The following is a 12,075-nucleotide window of genomic DNA, read 5'->3' as shown; positions in this document are numbered from 1 at the left end:
ATGGACTTCTTCAAATCAGTCTTCTCGGAGCCCTCCCCCTCCCCTTCCCCACCTACAACCCCCACCTCCCCAAACCCCTCTCCCGCCCCATCTTGGGGAATCGGATCCTCCCTCCTCAAAACCATAGCCTCAAAATCCGAATCCTTAATCGACAACTACTACAAAGATCTCCAGGAATTCAGCTCCGGCATCAAGAAAGAGACCTCCGTCATCCGCCAAGCCGCCACCCGCGCCGTCCAAGACCTCCCCGCCCGCCTCGAGTCCGGCGCCGCCATCGCCCAGGAGTCGCTCGAGGCCGTGGGTCAGGCGATTGACAACGTGGGCTCCACAGTCTCCGACATAATCGGTAAGGATTTGAACTTTGCCTCAAATGATAGTCATTTGGATCAGGGCGATGATGACAATAGCGTAGGAATTAGTGATAGCCGTGATGCGGAATTGGGTTTCAGTGCTAGTGTTAAGCCCTATAGTAGGATTGATGCGATGGTTCGCGCCGTGCAATGTGATATCCGTACTTATATTGATGAAGTGGAGGAGAGTGGCTATGCCGATTGGAGGTTGGGGTTTGTGTTGGAGGAGAGGAGGGGGGAGATTGAGGGGCTGCTCGGAGAGGATGGCGCGGTCGCTGAGATTTACGGCGAGGTTGTGCCGGTTAAGGTTGATGAAGAGACGTTTTGGTGCAGGTACTTTTATCGGGTTGATAGGGTTGTGAGAGCGGAGGAGGCCAGATTGAGGATGGTGAAGAGGGCCATTTCCGGGGAGGAAGAGGAGGAATTGAGTTGGGATGTCGATGACGATGATGATGATGAGGATAATGGTGAATGTAGGTTTAGAGATGAGTTGAAGGAGGGTGAGGTGGTGGAGGAGAAGGGAAAAGGGGTGGAAGGGTTGGGGGATGGAGATGAAGAAAAGGAAGGAGGAAGGGATGGCGAGGGTGGTGGTGTGTCGGGTGTAAAGGGTGAAAATGAGAGTTTGGGGGGGAGATCAGTGTGCAATGAGAAGGAGGCTTCATCGGATGGGAAGCTAGGGAGTGATATCTCGATCATCTCAAGCCAACGGTCATCGCACGCGGATGATCTTGGATGGGACGAGATTGAAGATATTAGGAGTGTTGATGAGAGCAATGTTGATCTTGGGAAGAAGTTGGTTGCTGAGGAGGAAGATGATGAAGAGCTCACTTGGGATATTGAAGATGATGATGACCACCATGTTTAACCTGTCATGTGAATGATATAGTAATGTATTCTGCCAAATGTTGATAACACTATGCAGTCTAGCTCTTTATGCACCTTTTAATGCTTCCGTTCTATTCTTAACATTGTGTATATCCCCTTTTGGAACGATTGTATTGTGTCAGGATTCGAACCGTGACTCATTTCTTGATTATACATCATGTTGAATCTTTCTACCTATGTTTTTGTTGCTAGTGTTCAGATGATGCACTGAATATGACTTCTTCTGACTGTTGATTGACATATTAATGGGCAAATTCATGCATGAAAAGGGAGTTTCCTTTATCTATTCATGTTACCACATGCTATAATTTGATGGGAGGCTTATGTAATATCAATAGATTGATCAAAGGTCGGAGTGTAATACTATTAATTACACCTTCCAAATTGTAAATTAAGCCACTCTTGTGTGTGCGGTGTTCTCCACGAAGGCAAGATAAGAGGTTGCAATACAGGGGGCAGAAGACGGAGGAGAAAGGGGGATACGATCGGCAGTGGAGGAGGAGGAGGAGGGGGAAAGAAGGTGAGGAGAAGGGTTGACGTACTCCCTCTCTAATAAGCATTTCAGTAGTAAACAAAATCGTATATTGATAATGTGGAGTAAATTAGAGAACTTAGATTAAAGGCAAGGGTCAAATGATAAAATTGACACCATTTTTAATATAAAGTTCTGCAATGAAACGCTTGCCATCTGTGAAGTATTTGGAAACTGTGATAGAGTTTCCGAGTTGTATGCAAAATAAGTTTAGGGTTTAGGGGCATATGATGCATCATTTATCCAGTGACACTGGATTCTAAAGTATATCCGTTGCTTCACAAATTTCTAAGGAATAACAGAAAGTAGGGACAAATTGTGAATTCCTTATTCACATTTAAGTTGGGATAATATTTTGTTCGAGCACACAACTCAAGTGCAGTGACGTTAACATTTTCATAGTTTCCACATCAACCAAAACAAAACACTTCAATTATCTAAACACATAGGAGCGTCTATGCACTAGTAATTAGAGTGTGCCTCAGTTATCTTGTTTCAGCATCCGCAGAATGGTAAGGAACAGGTTGAGAACGTCGAGATAAAGGGTGACCGATGCCCAGATGTACTCATCGTATGTGAAGCGCTTGATTAGGTTCTCAGTATCATAAACAATGTATCCTGAGAAGATTATGGCACTGATCGCGCTGTAGACAGCGACAGAGGTAGATCCCAATGGGTATACCATCTGCATTTACCACAGTGGAATACAGTTTAACAGCTAATTCCAACATATGGAAAGAAAAATAGATCGGAAGAGAGGAAGTACCTGAATAAAACTGGTCAAGATCAAGATGAACAGGCTAGTAAACAAGATTGGTCCCAGAAAGCTGAAGTCTTTTCCTTTCTTAGCAGCCCAGAAGGTGTAGCCAGTCAGTGCTGAAACTACAGCTGAGGTCAATATCAAGGCTTCAAGCACAAGTCTTCCTGTACGTGATGGCAGAGTAGGGAGAAGGATTAGACAAACAAACCCCGTGTCGAACTCCTGCGATTTTGTAGTAAGTTACCAACCTTCAGTGTTAGCGCAGCTCACTCCAACAGTTAGACTCATAGAAGCAGTGAAGAGTCCGAGGAAAACCAAGTTCAATGGATGCTTCTGGCGATAGATATGGAGTGGCCACAACACTGTCATACAAATCAAGTTTCTGTTAAATGCTCCAAACATAACAGAAACATATTAAAATCAATATTATTTGATGCAATTGCTCCTCTGTACTTGATAGACATTGTATCGGAACAATCATATTCCGTAAGTAAGAAAGTTCCAGTCAGATAGAGAAATGCACAACATAAACCTCACGTAAATTGAAGAAATGGTCACTTAATCTTAGCTATCAGTAAATAACACAGCATGTGTAGCTAACAGTTTGCCATATGTATATGTTAACTTCCTACACATTCTATCAATCTAACAAAAAACAATACATTGGTACAGAAAATCATGATTTGTGAATTATAGCCCACAGGTGAAGGAAAAACCATAATTCAGTAGAGTTACTGTGAGTAATTAAACATTCCATTATCAGGAGAATCATCTAAAACTTTAAGATAAAAGTGATAAACCACGTCATATATACTCCACGGTCAGACCTGAAGGTATGAGACCACATTCAGATGATATCTATCAACATAAGAGCATCCACAACGGTGGTGGGAGTGAAGGCCGCCGTCCGTGCCAGCGGCGAGGACGAGGACCGCCGCAGCTGGCACGGCGCTGCTCGATGCATGACGGCTTATGATTGGGCAACGGCCTTTGAATTATTTTTTTATTTTAAAAATCGTTTTTAAATTATATAAAATGATTAAAAAAAAAAATTTCCAAATCCCAAAAATATGACCGTTTTTTCCCCTTTTTCTGAATTTTTTTGAGTTTTTTATTTTTTATTTTTTTTCCCCCAAAATCATCTATAAATACACACATTCATCATCCATTTATCACATCAATTCATCTCCCATTCATCTCTCATTCTTAAAATTCTCATACAAACTATCAACACATTCATCCCTCATTCAAAACCTCAAATGGATTTCACCCATATTATGGCGGAAGCGGAACGCGAAGAACAAGAATACTACGAACAACATCGTGCCGCTTACGAAGCATATCTACCCAAGGTGGTCGACGTTCGTGAAGATGCTCCACAACCCGCACGACCTGAGGCGGGTTCTTTTTGCGCAGCGCCAAGAGTCCGCGCGGAAAGACGTTGAAAGAGCCTTCAGGGTCCTTCAAGCCCAATTTAACATTGTGAAGGCCCCGGCTCGGCTGTGGTACGTGAATAATATCGCCGACATCATGTTCACGTGTATTATCTTACACAACATGATTATAGCCTACGAAGGGCCAAGAGCGGCTAGCTTCTACGACGAGGATGAAGCCGGAAGCTCAACAGCGAGGTCTCCCCCACGCCGAGGTGAGCATACTACGGTTGGCCAGAGGATCGAGACAAGACACACAATGCGCGATACCCGAACCCACATTCAGCTACAAGAAGACCTAATCAAACACATGTGGGCGAAATTCGGCAACGAGTAGTGATTTTTTTAATTTTTAGTATTTTAATTATATAATTTTTAATTTTTAGGATTTTAATTATGTCGTTTTTTATTTTATTTGTCATTTGTAATATTATTTATGTTTTTTTAATGAATTTTAATATTATAGAAATGTTTATGTTTAATTGAATATTAAATTAATTGTGCTCGTCCTTGCGGAAGAGCACAGTTGTGGGTGTTGTGCTCTTGCCAGAGAGCAGACATGAATAGTACCGCCCGGGCCCACAACCGTGCCGCTGGCAAGAGCACGGTTGTGGATGCTCTAAGCACCTATTAACCAGCTGCACATCTGCAAATTTAACCTACCTCATGCGAGTCAGTTCCCAGATCTATTTAGTATTTGATTGGAAGGCACAAAAGTTAGGTTAATACGAGGTGTAATCACAATTTTCAATCATAAATGTGGCCGATTCATCAAAATTAATCAATCATCAGAGGAAAGAGTGCAATTAAATTGATCGCACTCACAGATGAAGGGAGTGAAGACGAGGAAAAGCAGTAAGCCAGAATTGGCGCGAAGGAGGTCGTTAATCGGCGCGTAGAGAACAGTGGCGGCGGTGACTGCGGTGGTTACTAGGATCTGCGCCGCCAGTATGCCGTAGACTTTGCGTATGAATCCCCATCGCAGCAGATTCTCACCGTGGCCGATTCCAGGGTAGAGGCGCTCCCCGGACTCTATGTCAATGTCTCCGACCTTGTGGGCATCGGCAGTACTGACGGCGGTGTAGGTGTGCATCTTGCAGATCTGACGGTTGGATGATTCTCGCCGACCTTTCCTTCTCTCTCTACGAATTTCGATTGCTTAGAAATGGAATGCAATGAATGTGCCTTTTTAATCGATTCGTGGTAATTTGCTTCCCTATCCCATCCACTTGTTAATTATTGAATTATAATTTATTTTTTTATTTATTTTGCAACTAATCATATTATTGGATGTCAACTAAAAAGTCACATTATATGATCTTCCAACAAATCAAATTTTTAATATTGACATAAGTTGATAGTTTAATTTCGCCACGTTGTTGGACGTCAACAATAACGACGTCACATTATATGTAGTCGTATTATACAAAGTTAAATAAATACTATATGATTTATATCAAGAAAAAATGAGCTGGAAGTGGGAAACGAGCAAAGAAACGAGAAACATGAATACAACTTATGAAATGATTTAATTTATCATTTTGCTGCCTTTAATATGACACAGTTTTGTTGATGTGTGTCATGTAAATAACTCATTAATTTATGCCAACATGGAAACCCTAATGAGTTGTAAAATAAGAACAAATCGATAGTTTGATCATTTACAAGCAGATTTTAAAACGGGTATGTCGCATGGAGAATCAAAAATTGGCGAAAGTTAGGGATTTACAAGCAAATAGTATACCATTATCGGACGGTTGGCATTCGAGCTGCGTTAAATAAACATAAAGTTTTAAGAGGGCATTGATGAGTGCAAGGTGTATAAGCACTACATTGAGTGCACGCACACATGTTGCAAAAATGCCGGTCGTTCAAAGGAGCTTTTTGATTGCTATGTCATTCCTTTCTGTGTATCTGTTAACATATGGTATTTAGTATATTACACTTTTCAATTGGTCTTGAATATAATTGTTCTCTAACGAGCAAAGGTCATTCTTCCTACTCTAACATTTTCTCCACAGGATGTGCACATGTTTCACATGATTGTACAAGAATTTGTGTTTTCATCATTGAACATCATGTGGTTTTCACCGTCTCCATAATAGTGATCTCGCCAATAACTCATACTACCTTCTTCCCCGCTGCAATTCATCTCTTCTTCCTCATCCTCATTCCCCACAAGCTCTACTTTCTTCCCCGTCTTCTTCCTCAATTTCTTCAACACCTTGTGCGGATCGATCTTTCCTATCACTACCACCCTGTCCTCCGCCATGTCAGTCATCACCGTCTCCACGCCTGTGGATCGGAACAACTTGTTGATTCAAGATTATATATATAGTATTTTTTTGGAAATGTGTTATGGCCTTGAGATATAAATTGCCTATAAAGAGAAATGGATATATATGATGAAACCTTTGAGTTTGGAAATTGCTCTGCCAACTCTTCTTTCACAGGCATTGCAATGCATAGGAACCCTGTATTCTGCCTCCACAACCTGTTGTTTTCCAATTGTCATGGAAATCATTTTGTTGCTTTTATTACATAGCCACACATCAAAATTTATAAAGCATACATATATATGTAATATTTGAATGTGTGTATCTTACTCTGTCTGCTTTCTTGTAGCAATCCATTGAGATATTCATTGGAATTGAAGAAAGAAATGAATTATTTTAGGCAGGAATCTGGAGGATGTTGTAGGTGGATACACTTTTTTTCCCCACTTTTCTAGGGAAGGAGAAATACTGTTAGTTATTTCAGTTATTTAGATGGCCCTACGGTAGTATTATATCTGATTTGGTATATGTTCTCCAACTAGTTTGGTCTGCTTTAGAAGTCAAATCTTGTGGTGAATTAATTTTTTCAAGAGTAAGTTCACATTTTAAAATTGATTATTTAAGGATTAAAATCATAAATATGTAAAACAATTTTAATGTACAGTCCCAAAACATATATTTATGCATATGCACATTTGATATAAATTGTATGCAATTTGCATTGTTTATGAAATTAATCAAAACTTCTTTCTTATCCCTACCACAAAACCAACAATCATAATTTTAGTTATATTGTATTAATGGACAGGATAAACACTTCAATATTGTCCATATCAAATAATTAATAAACAATAATAATCATTAATACCAAAGAGTCATACAAATATAAAGATACAATAGCTAAGTATGCACCACATAAAAAAGTTTCAACTATAACAATAACATATTAGTTCATAAGTTTTGAAAAAAAAGTTATAAGCAATATTAATATTGGAATTACAAATATAATCAACCTCATAGTTACATGTTAAATATTATAATAAAGAAAATAAATCAAATAGATAGAAATGTCATTCATGGGCTTAGGAGTATTTATTTTCATCTAAAAAAATTGATATATCAAAAAGATAGCTCAAAAGATATTAATGACCCTTAAAAGATATTTTCAAATATTACGGACCAAATTGCTTTCTTGGCAAAGTTTGCAAGCAAAAAAAAAACATTCCCTCTTTATTTAACAATATGTCACCCTTTATATAGGGTATAAAGTATGTGTATATAGTAAGATTTACACTCCAAGTATTATTGGGAACCAAGTATGATTTGTGACAAACACAGATTTTGCATGTTTTTAAGGACTAAATTTGACTTGTTTTAAATGTCAATCATGCAAATTATGTTCTTAAATTGCATATGTTATACTTTTTGTATTTTTGACGTGTTTGTTGATAAATGATAGAAAAAGATAGAAAAAGATGAAAATAAGGCTAAAGTAAAGCACCCTCTGTTCGAGCTCATTCTGCCAGCGATTTTGAAATCCAGTCAGTGCTTACTACATGCCATTCTCTTCGTCTTCGAAAGAGCTTCGCGTGGATATCTTGCATGTCTCAATCGGAGTTCTGTGGAGAAAGTTATGACAATTCTACGAAAGTTGCGCAGTGCAGTCAAAGCTGGCGGGAATTTATGCGGAAATTCACGGAAGAAAAGAAATTATTATATTCTGAAACCAAATCTCTCATATTTCTTGTAGGGCACGAAATTTATCAAAAATAAACATTTTTCCAGCCTATAAATACCTCTGAACCTAATTCATAATTTTTATCTCAGAGCCTCCAATCCTTCTTCCTCTCTACAATTCTTCCATTCCATATTCCACCCTTAAATTCATCCATCTTCCATTGAAGCGGAGTTCTGCAGATCCAGGCAAGAGAAGACTGAAGATTGAAGATTCAACCTTGGGTTTTATCAATTTCTTTCATGTCTCGTACTTTATTTGTAGTTTTTACTTGTCTATGAGTTAAACATCAATTGTGGAATTTTTGTGAAGATATTCGATTGATTTTCCTTGTTAGCTCTTGTAGTTATTTGATTTATCCTTGCGCTTTCTATATTCAATTGATTAGCTACCTCTTGAATACATGTTAGAGTTGATTAGAGTACTCGGGGGACGAAATAGTTGACTTGGAAAATGGATAATTCACACTTTAATTCAACAGAACTCGGGAGAGTTGAGGTTTCACGTGAGGTCATTGGTCTTAACGATCTTTTAGGAGTTAGATGTTAGAGATTTAAAGGGGACTTTTATTTCAACACCTAATCTACGGATTTCTCACCTCGGGAGAGGGTTTAATCCAGTTAAGTGACCGACTTAATAACTCTAGAGACCGTAATTCAAGAAAGTCGATTGTGTTTTGGATCCTAATATTCTACATTCCTATGCGTGCTTTGTATCATTGTTTATATGCTTTCTTTTTATTTGTTTATTTATTTTTCAGTCTAGTTTAATAAAATCAAACCCAAAAAAAACATATGTGTCTTTAAATAGTATATGACGCTTAGTATATGATAGCCAGTTGCAATCTTATTCCCTGTGTTCGATATCCCGGTACTGACCTTTAGCTATAATAGATCTACCCTGGAAACTTGCAGGTATTTTAGCACTAATAAATAGTGCATCAAGTTTTTGGCGCCGTTGCCGGGGAATATTATTGCTTTAAGCTGATATTGTAAAATGGTTGATAATACTAATTTAGAGTGTAATATTTTGTATAGTTTTATTTTAATTTTTTTGTTTTATTTGTTTTGCAAGGAGCACGAAGCATAACAATGGATTACTCCAGTACAAGATAGAATTATCTGCTACAACACTTGATATGCTCCGTAGAGCGTGGGTGAGATATATACATTTGATTGCTCCCTTGTTTGTATTAGTTTTCTTCTTTAGTTTTCTCCTCCGTAGAGCTGATGTTTCTCCGTATAGTTGAAGTTTAAAAGAAAATTTATAAAAAAATCCTTTCTTTTAACTTTTCTTTCTCGTTGTTTTTTTTTTGTTTTTTTGTTTTTTTTTGCTTTTTATACTTTTACTTCTAATTTTCTTTTTTTTTCCTAAAAAAAAAACTTAAAAAAAAAACCTCCTTCCCCTCTTTATATTTTATTTTCTCCACACAATTCACACACTCATACTCCAAATTCACACCACTTAATCACATTTTTTGAATTCCACTCATTCGTATGCTCAACTGTCAACCAACCAAGGTATGTTCTTTTAATTTCTGAGCTTTGATTTTGAATTTTTCCTTGAATGGCCTTGTTGTCGATTTATATATTGGAAGTTTGGATTGAAGTTTGATGGAGGATGATGAGTTTATGAGTCTTGGATTTTTGGAATTAATTATTGTTGGGTGTACTTGAGTATGTTGATCTTGTTGGATGAAAATTGAATATCACTTTGGTTTGATTGTTGATACACATAGTTCATGTTCATAGTATTGCGAGGCTATTTTATCTTGCATGAATTGTGTATATTTCTAGAGCTTAAATTTTTTTTTTGCTTGATCTTAGTATATTGTTGAAAATTTTTGCAATTAATTGGGGGATAGAGAAGATTACGGAGGATGAAAAATGATCATGTTAAGGTAGATAATTTGATTTGCATATTTTATGCCTTGATATGATTAAAGTTTAGGGGATTGCCACATGTTATGCATTGTACTCTACTATAATTTTCTTCATTCTATGCTCACATTGCGAAATTGTAGGTACATAAGGCATCCCAAAGAAAATCCCGAGAATGGGGGATATTTTATGAGCCTCAAAGAACGTCAAGCTAAAGACGTTAACCAAGCGCTTGTTGGGAGGCAACCCAACATTGGTATCTTTTTTATTTAGTTAGATTTGTTTTCTTAGTTCACTCACATCTCCACCGACTTTTCAAACTTATTCTTAACGTAGTTTTGAATAAGTTTGGGGGATGAAGTGGTGGACCGTGAGTTTAGTTGTTTTTGTTTGTTTTTATTTGTTTTTTTTAAATAAACCCGAGGTGAATCTTGTCATGAGCATAACATAGAAAATTTAGAAATACTCATGTTTAGGAACCTCAGACCGAGTTGCCTATGATAAAAATTTCGTGTATGTGTTGGTTGAGTTGACTTGATGCATTGATTTGAAGGTTTAGTGAAAAGGTGCATAAATAATGAATTGCTTATTTGCCTTGAATCATGCTCATACCTTGTAAGACTTGAGCCATAAATTTATTTCTTGTGTGATTTATCTGCATTCATGTATTTGTTTCTAGAACTTGCTCCTAGTCTGCCTAAGTTTGCATAGTGTTTAAATGATAAAAGTGGACATTAGGCCATCCTTCTTAGCTACTTTATATATCCAAATTTATGACCTTATTCAAAATATTTTTCCCTAGCTAGCCACTTTGAGCCTTTAAAGCCTTTTTCTTTGGAAGCTAAATAAAAGGGAATATCCATACACTCTTGGTGAATTTTAGTTTATATTTTGTGAAAAGAGTTGGAGAGATAAGGTAGAAAGAAAAGTAGTGTGCTTAGTTGAGAAAAGTGCATAGACATCTATGGTTTGAATGAGATAATTGGCTGTGCATAGAAAGAAAAAAAGAAAAGATGTACAAAAGAAAAAAAGAAAAGATGTACAAAAGAAAAAAAATCAAAGGAATTTGGGAAGTGAGAAGAAATTTAGACAAAGTCTAGAATTTACTGAGATTCGAATTGTTGGTGCGGTGCTATGTTTGATGTAGTAGAAATTGATCATTTTTGCTATGTTTGGGATTAATCACTTTTTAGCCATATTTCCTCAACTTACCAAAGAGCCTACATTATAACCGAAAATAAAGACCTTTCGGATTTTTGATTTTAATCACATAAAGTAGAGTAGGGATTAGACATCGAGCAATCCTATGGTAAACTTTGCATATTGCATGATCTGAGAGCATATATTCTTTACCTTATACACTTTGAGAGTGAGTGATAAACACACTTCTAAACACTTGTGAGCGCATGTACTTCAAGGTGATCAACGAGCTAGTAATGAAAATGCACTAATAAGCTTTGCTTGATTTGATTTGTATTCTTGTCACACTCTTTATTTCTTGTTACAATTTTTGAGGCAACTATGAAGTCTAGTTCTTAGCATCCGTGTTACTTTAGTAGTTTTTCTCTTATTTTGTTTGAGGACAAACAAATAATTAAGTTTGGGGGAGTTGACAAACACAGATTTTGCATGTTTTTAAGGACTAGATTTGACTTGTTTTAAATGTCAATCATGCAAATTATGTTCTTAAATTGTATATGTTATACATTTGGTATTTTTGACGTGTTTGTTGATAAATGATAGAAAAAAATAGAAAAATGTGAAAAAGGCCAAAGTGCAGCAGCCTCTGTTCGAGCCCATTCTGCCAGCGATTTTGAAATCCAGTCAGAGCTTACTACATGCCATTCGCTCCGTCTTCGAAAGAGCTTCGCGTGGATATCTTGCATGTCTCAATCGGAGTTCTGTGGAGAAAGTTATGACTATTCTACGAACATTGCGCAGTGCAGTCAAAGCTGGCGGGAATTTATGCGGAAATTCACGGAAGAAAAGAAATTATTATATTCTCAAGCCAAATCTCTCATATTTCTTGTAGGGCACGAAATTTATCAAAAATAAACATTTTTCCAGCCTATAAATACCTCTGAACCTAATTCATAATTTTTATCTCAGAGCCTCCAATCCTTCTCACTCTCTACACTTCTTCCATTCTATGTTCCACCCTTAAATTCATCCATCTTCCATTGGAGCGGAGTTCTGCAGATCCAGGCAATAGAAGACTGAAGAT

General features: G+C 37.3%; 3 protein-coding genes across 3 annotated transcripts; 1 reads left to right on the top strand and 2 right to left on the bottom strand.

The window, feature by feature from the left end:
* On the top strand, nucleotides 1–1,215 carry LOC121801030 (protein DOS2-like). Its single transcript, XM_042200502.1, has one exon. It carries the CDS (start codon nucleotides 1–3, stop codon nucleotides 1,213–1,215), a length of 1,215 nt encoding a protein of 404 aa, XP_042056436.1.
* An 858-nt stretch (nucleotides 1,216–2,073) lies between these two features.
* Nucleotides 2,074–5,147, bottom strand: LOC121801476 (BI1-like protein). The gene is made up of 4 exons (XM_042200975.1): nucleotides 4,786–5,147; nucleotides 2,776–2,889; nucleotides 2,534–2,691; nucleotides 2,074–2,452 (listed from the first exon to the last, which is right to left on the bottom strand). Exons 1-4 carry the CDS (start codon nucleotides 5,051–5,053, stop codon nucleotides 2,249–2,251), a joined length of 744 nt encoding a protein of 247 aa, XP_042056909.1. The 5' UTR covers nucleotides 5,054–5,147; the 3' UTR covers nucleotides 2,074–2,248.
* An 848-nt stretch (nucleotides 5,148–5,995) lies between these two features.
* Nucleotides 5,996–6,593, bottom strand: LOC121801029 (heavy metal-associated isoprenylated plant protein 19-like). Its single transcript, XM_042200500.1, has 3 exons — nucleotides 6,567–6,593; nucleotides 6,373–6,454; nucleotides 5,996–6,255 (listed from the first exon to the last, which is right to left on the bottom strand). Exons 1-3 carry the CDS (start codon nucleotides 6,591–6,593, stop codon nucleotides 5,996–5,998), a joined length of 369 nt encoding a protein of 122 aa, XP_042056434.1.
* Between the last annotated feature and the right edge of the window lie 5,482 nt (nucleotides 6,594–12,075).

This window comes from Salvia splendens, chromosome 4 (assembly GCF_004379255.2).
Source record: "Salvia splendens isolate huo1 chromosome 4, SspV2, whole genome shotgun sequence".
NCBI lineage: Eukaryota > Viridiplantae > Streptophyta > Magnoliopsida > Lamiales > Lamiaceae > Salvia > Salvia splendens.
This window is presented reverse-complemented; position numbering and strand designations above follow the sequence as displayed.

What these genes read in the sequence shown, in the direction of transcription:
- LOC121801030 (XM_042200502.1), top strand. Translation starts at nt 1, where the DNA reads ATGGACTTCTTCAAATCAGTCTTCTCGGAGCCCTCCCCCTCCCCTTCC.
- LOC121801476 (XM_042200975.1), bottom strand. Translation starts at nt 5,053, where the DNA reads ATGCACACCTACACCGCCGTCAGTACTGCCGATGCCCACAAGGTCGGA. An exon ending in GAGCTGCGCTAACACTGAAG is followed by an intron (nt 2,692 to 2,775) that starts GTTGGTAACTTA and finishes CATCACGTACAG; the next exon opens with GAAGACTTGTGCTTGAAGCC. An exon ending in TCTTGACCAGTTTTATTCAG is followed by an intron (nt 2,453 to 2,533) that starts GTACTTCCTCTC and finishes TGGTAAATGCAG; the next exon opens with ATGGTATACCCATTGGGATC.
- LOC121801029 (XM_042200500.1), bottom strand. Translation starts at nt 6,593, where the DNA reads ATGGATTGCTACAAGAAAGCAGACAGA. An exon ending in GCTACAAGAAAGCAGACAGA is followed by an intron (nt 6,455 to 6,566) that starts GTAAGATACACA and finishes GGAAAACAACAG; the next exon opens with GTTGTGGAGGCAGAATACAG. An exon ending in AGCAATTTCCAAACTCAAAG is followed by an intron (nt 6,256 to 6,372) that starts GTTTCATCATAT and finishes TCCGATCCACAG; the next exon opens with GCGTGGAGACGGTGATGACT.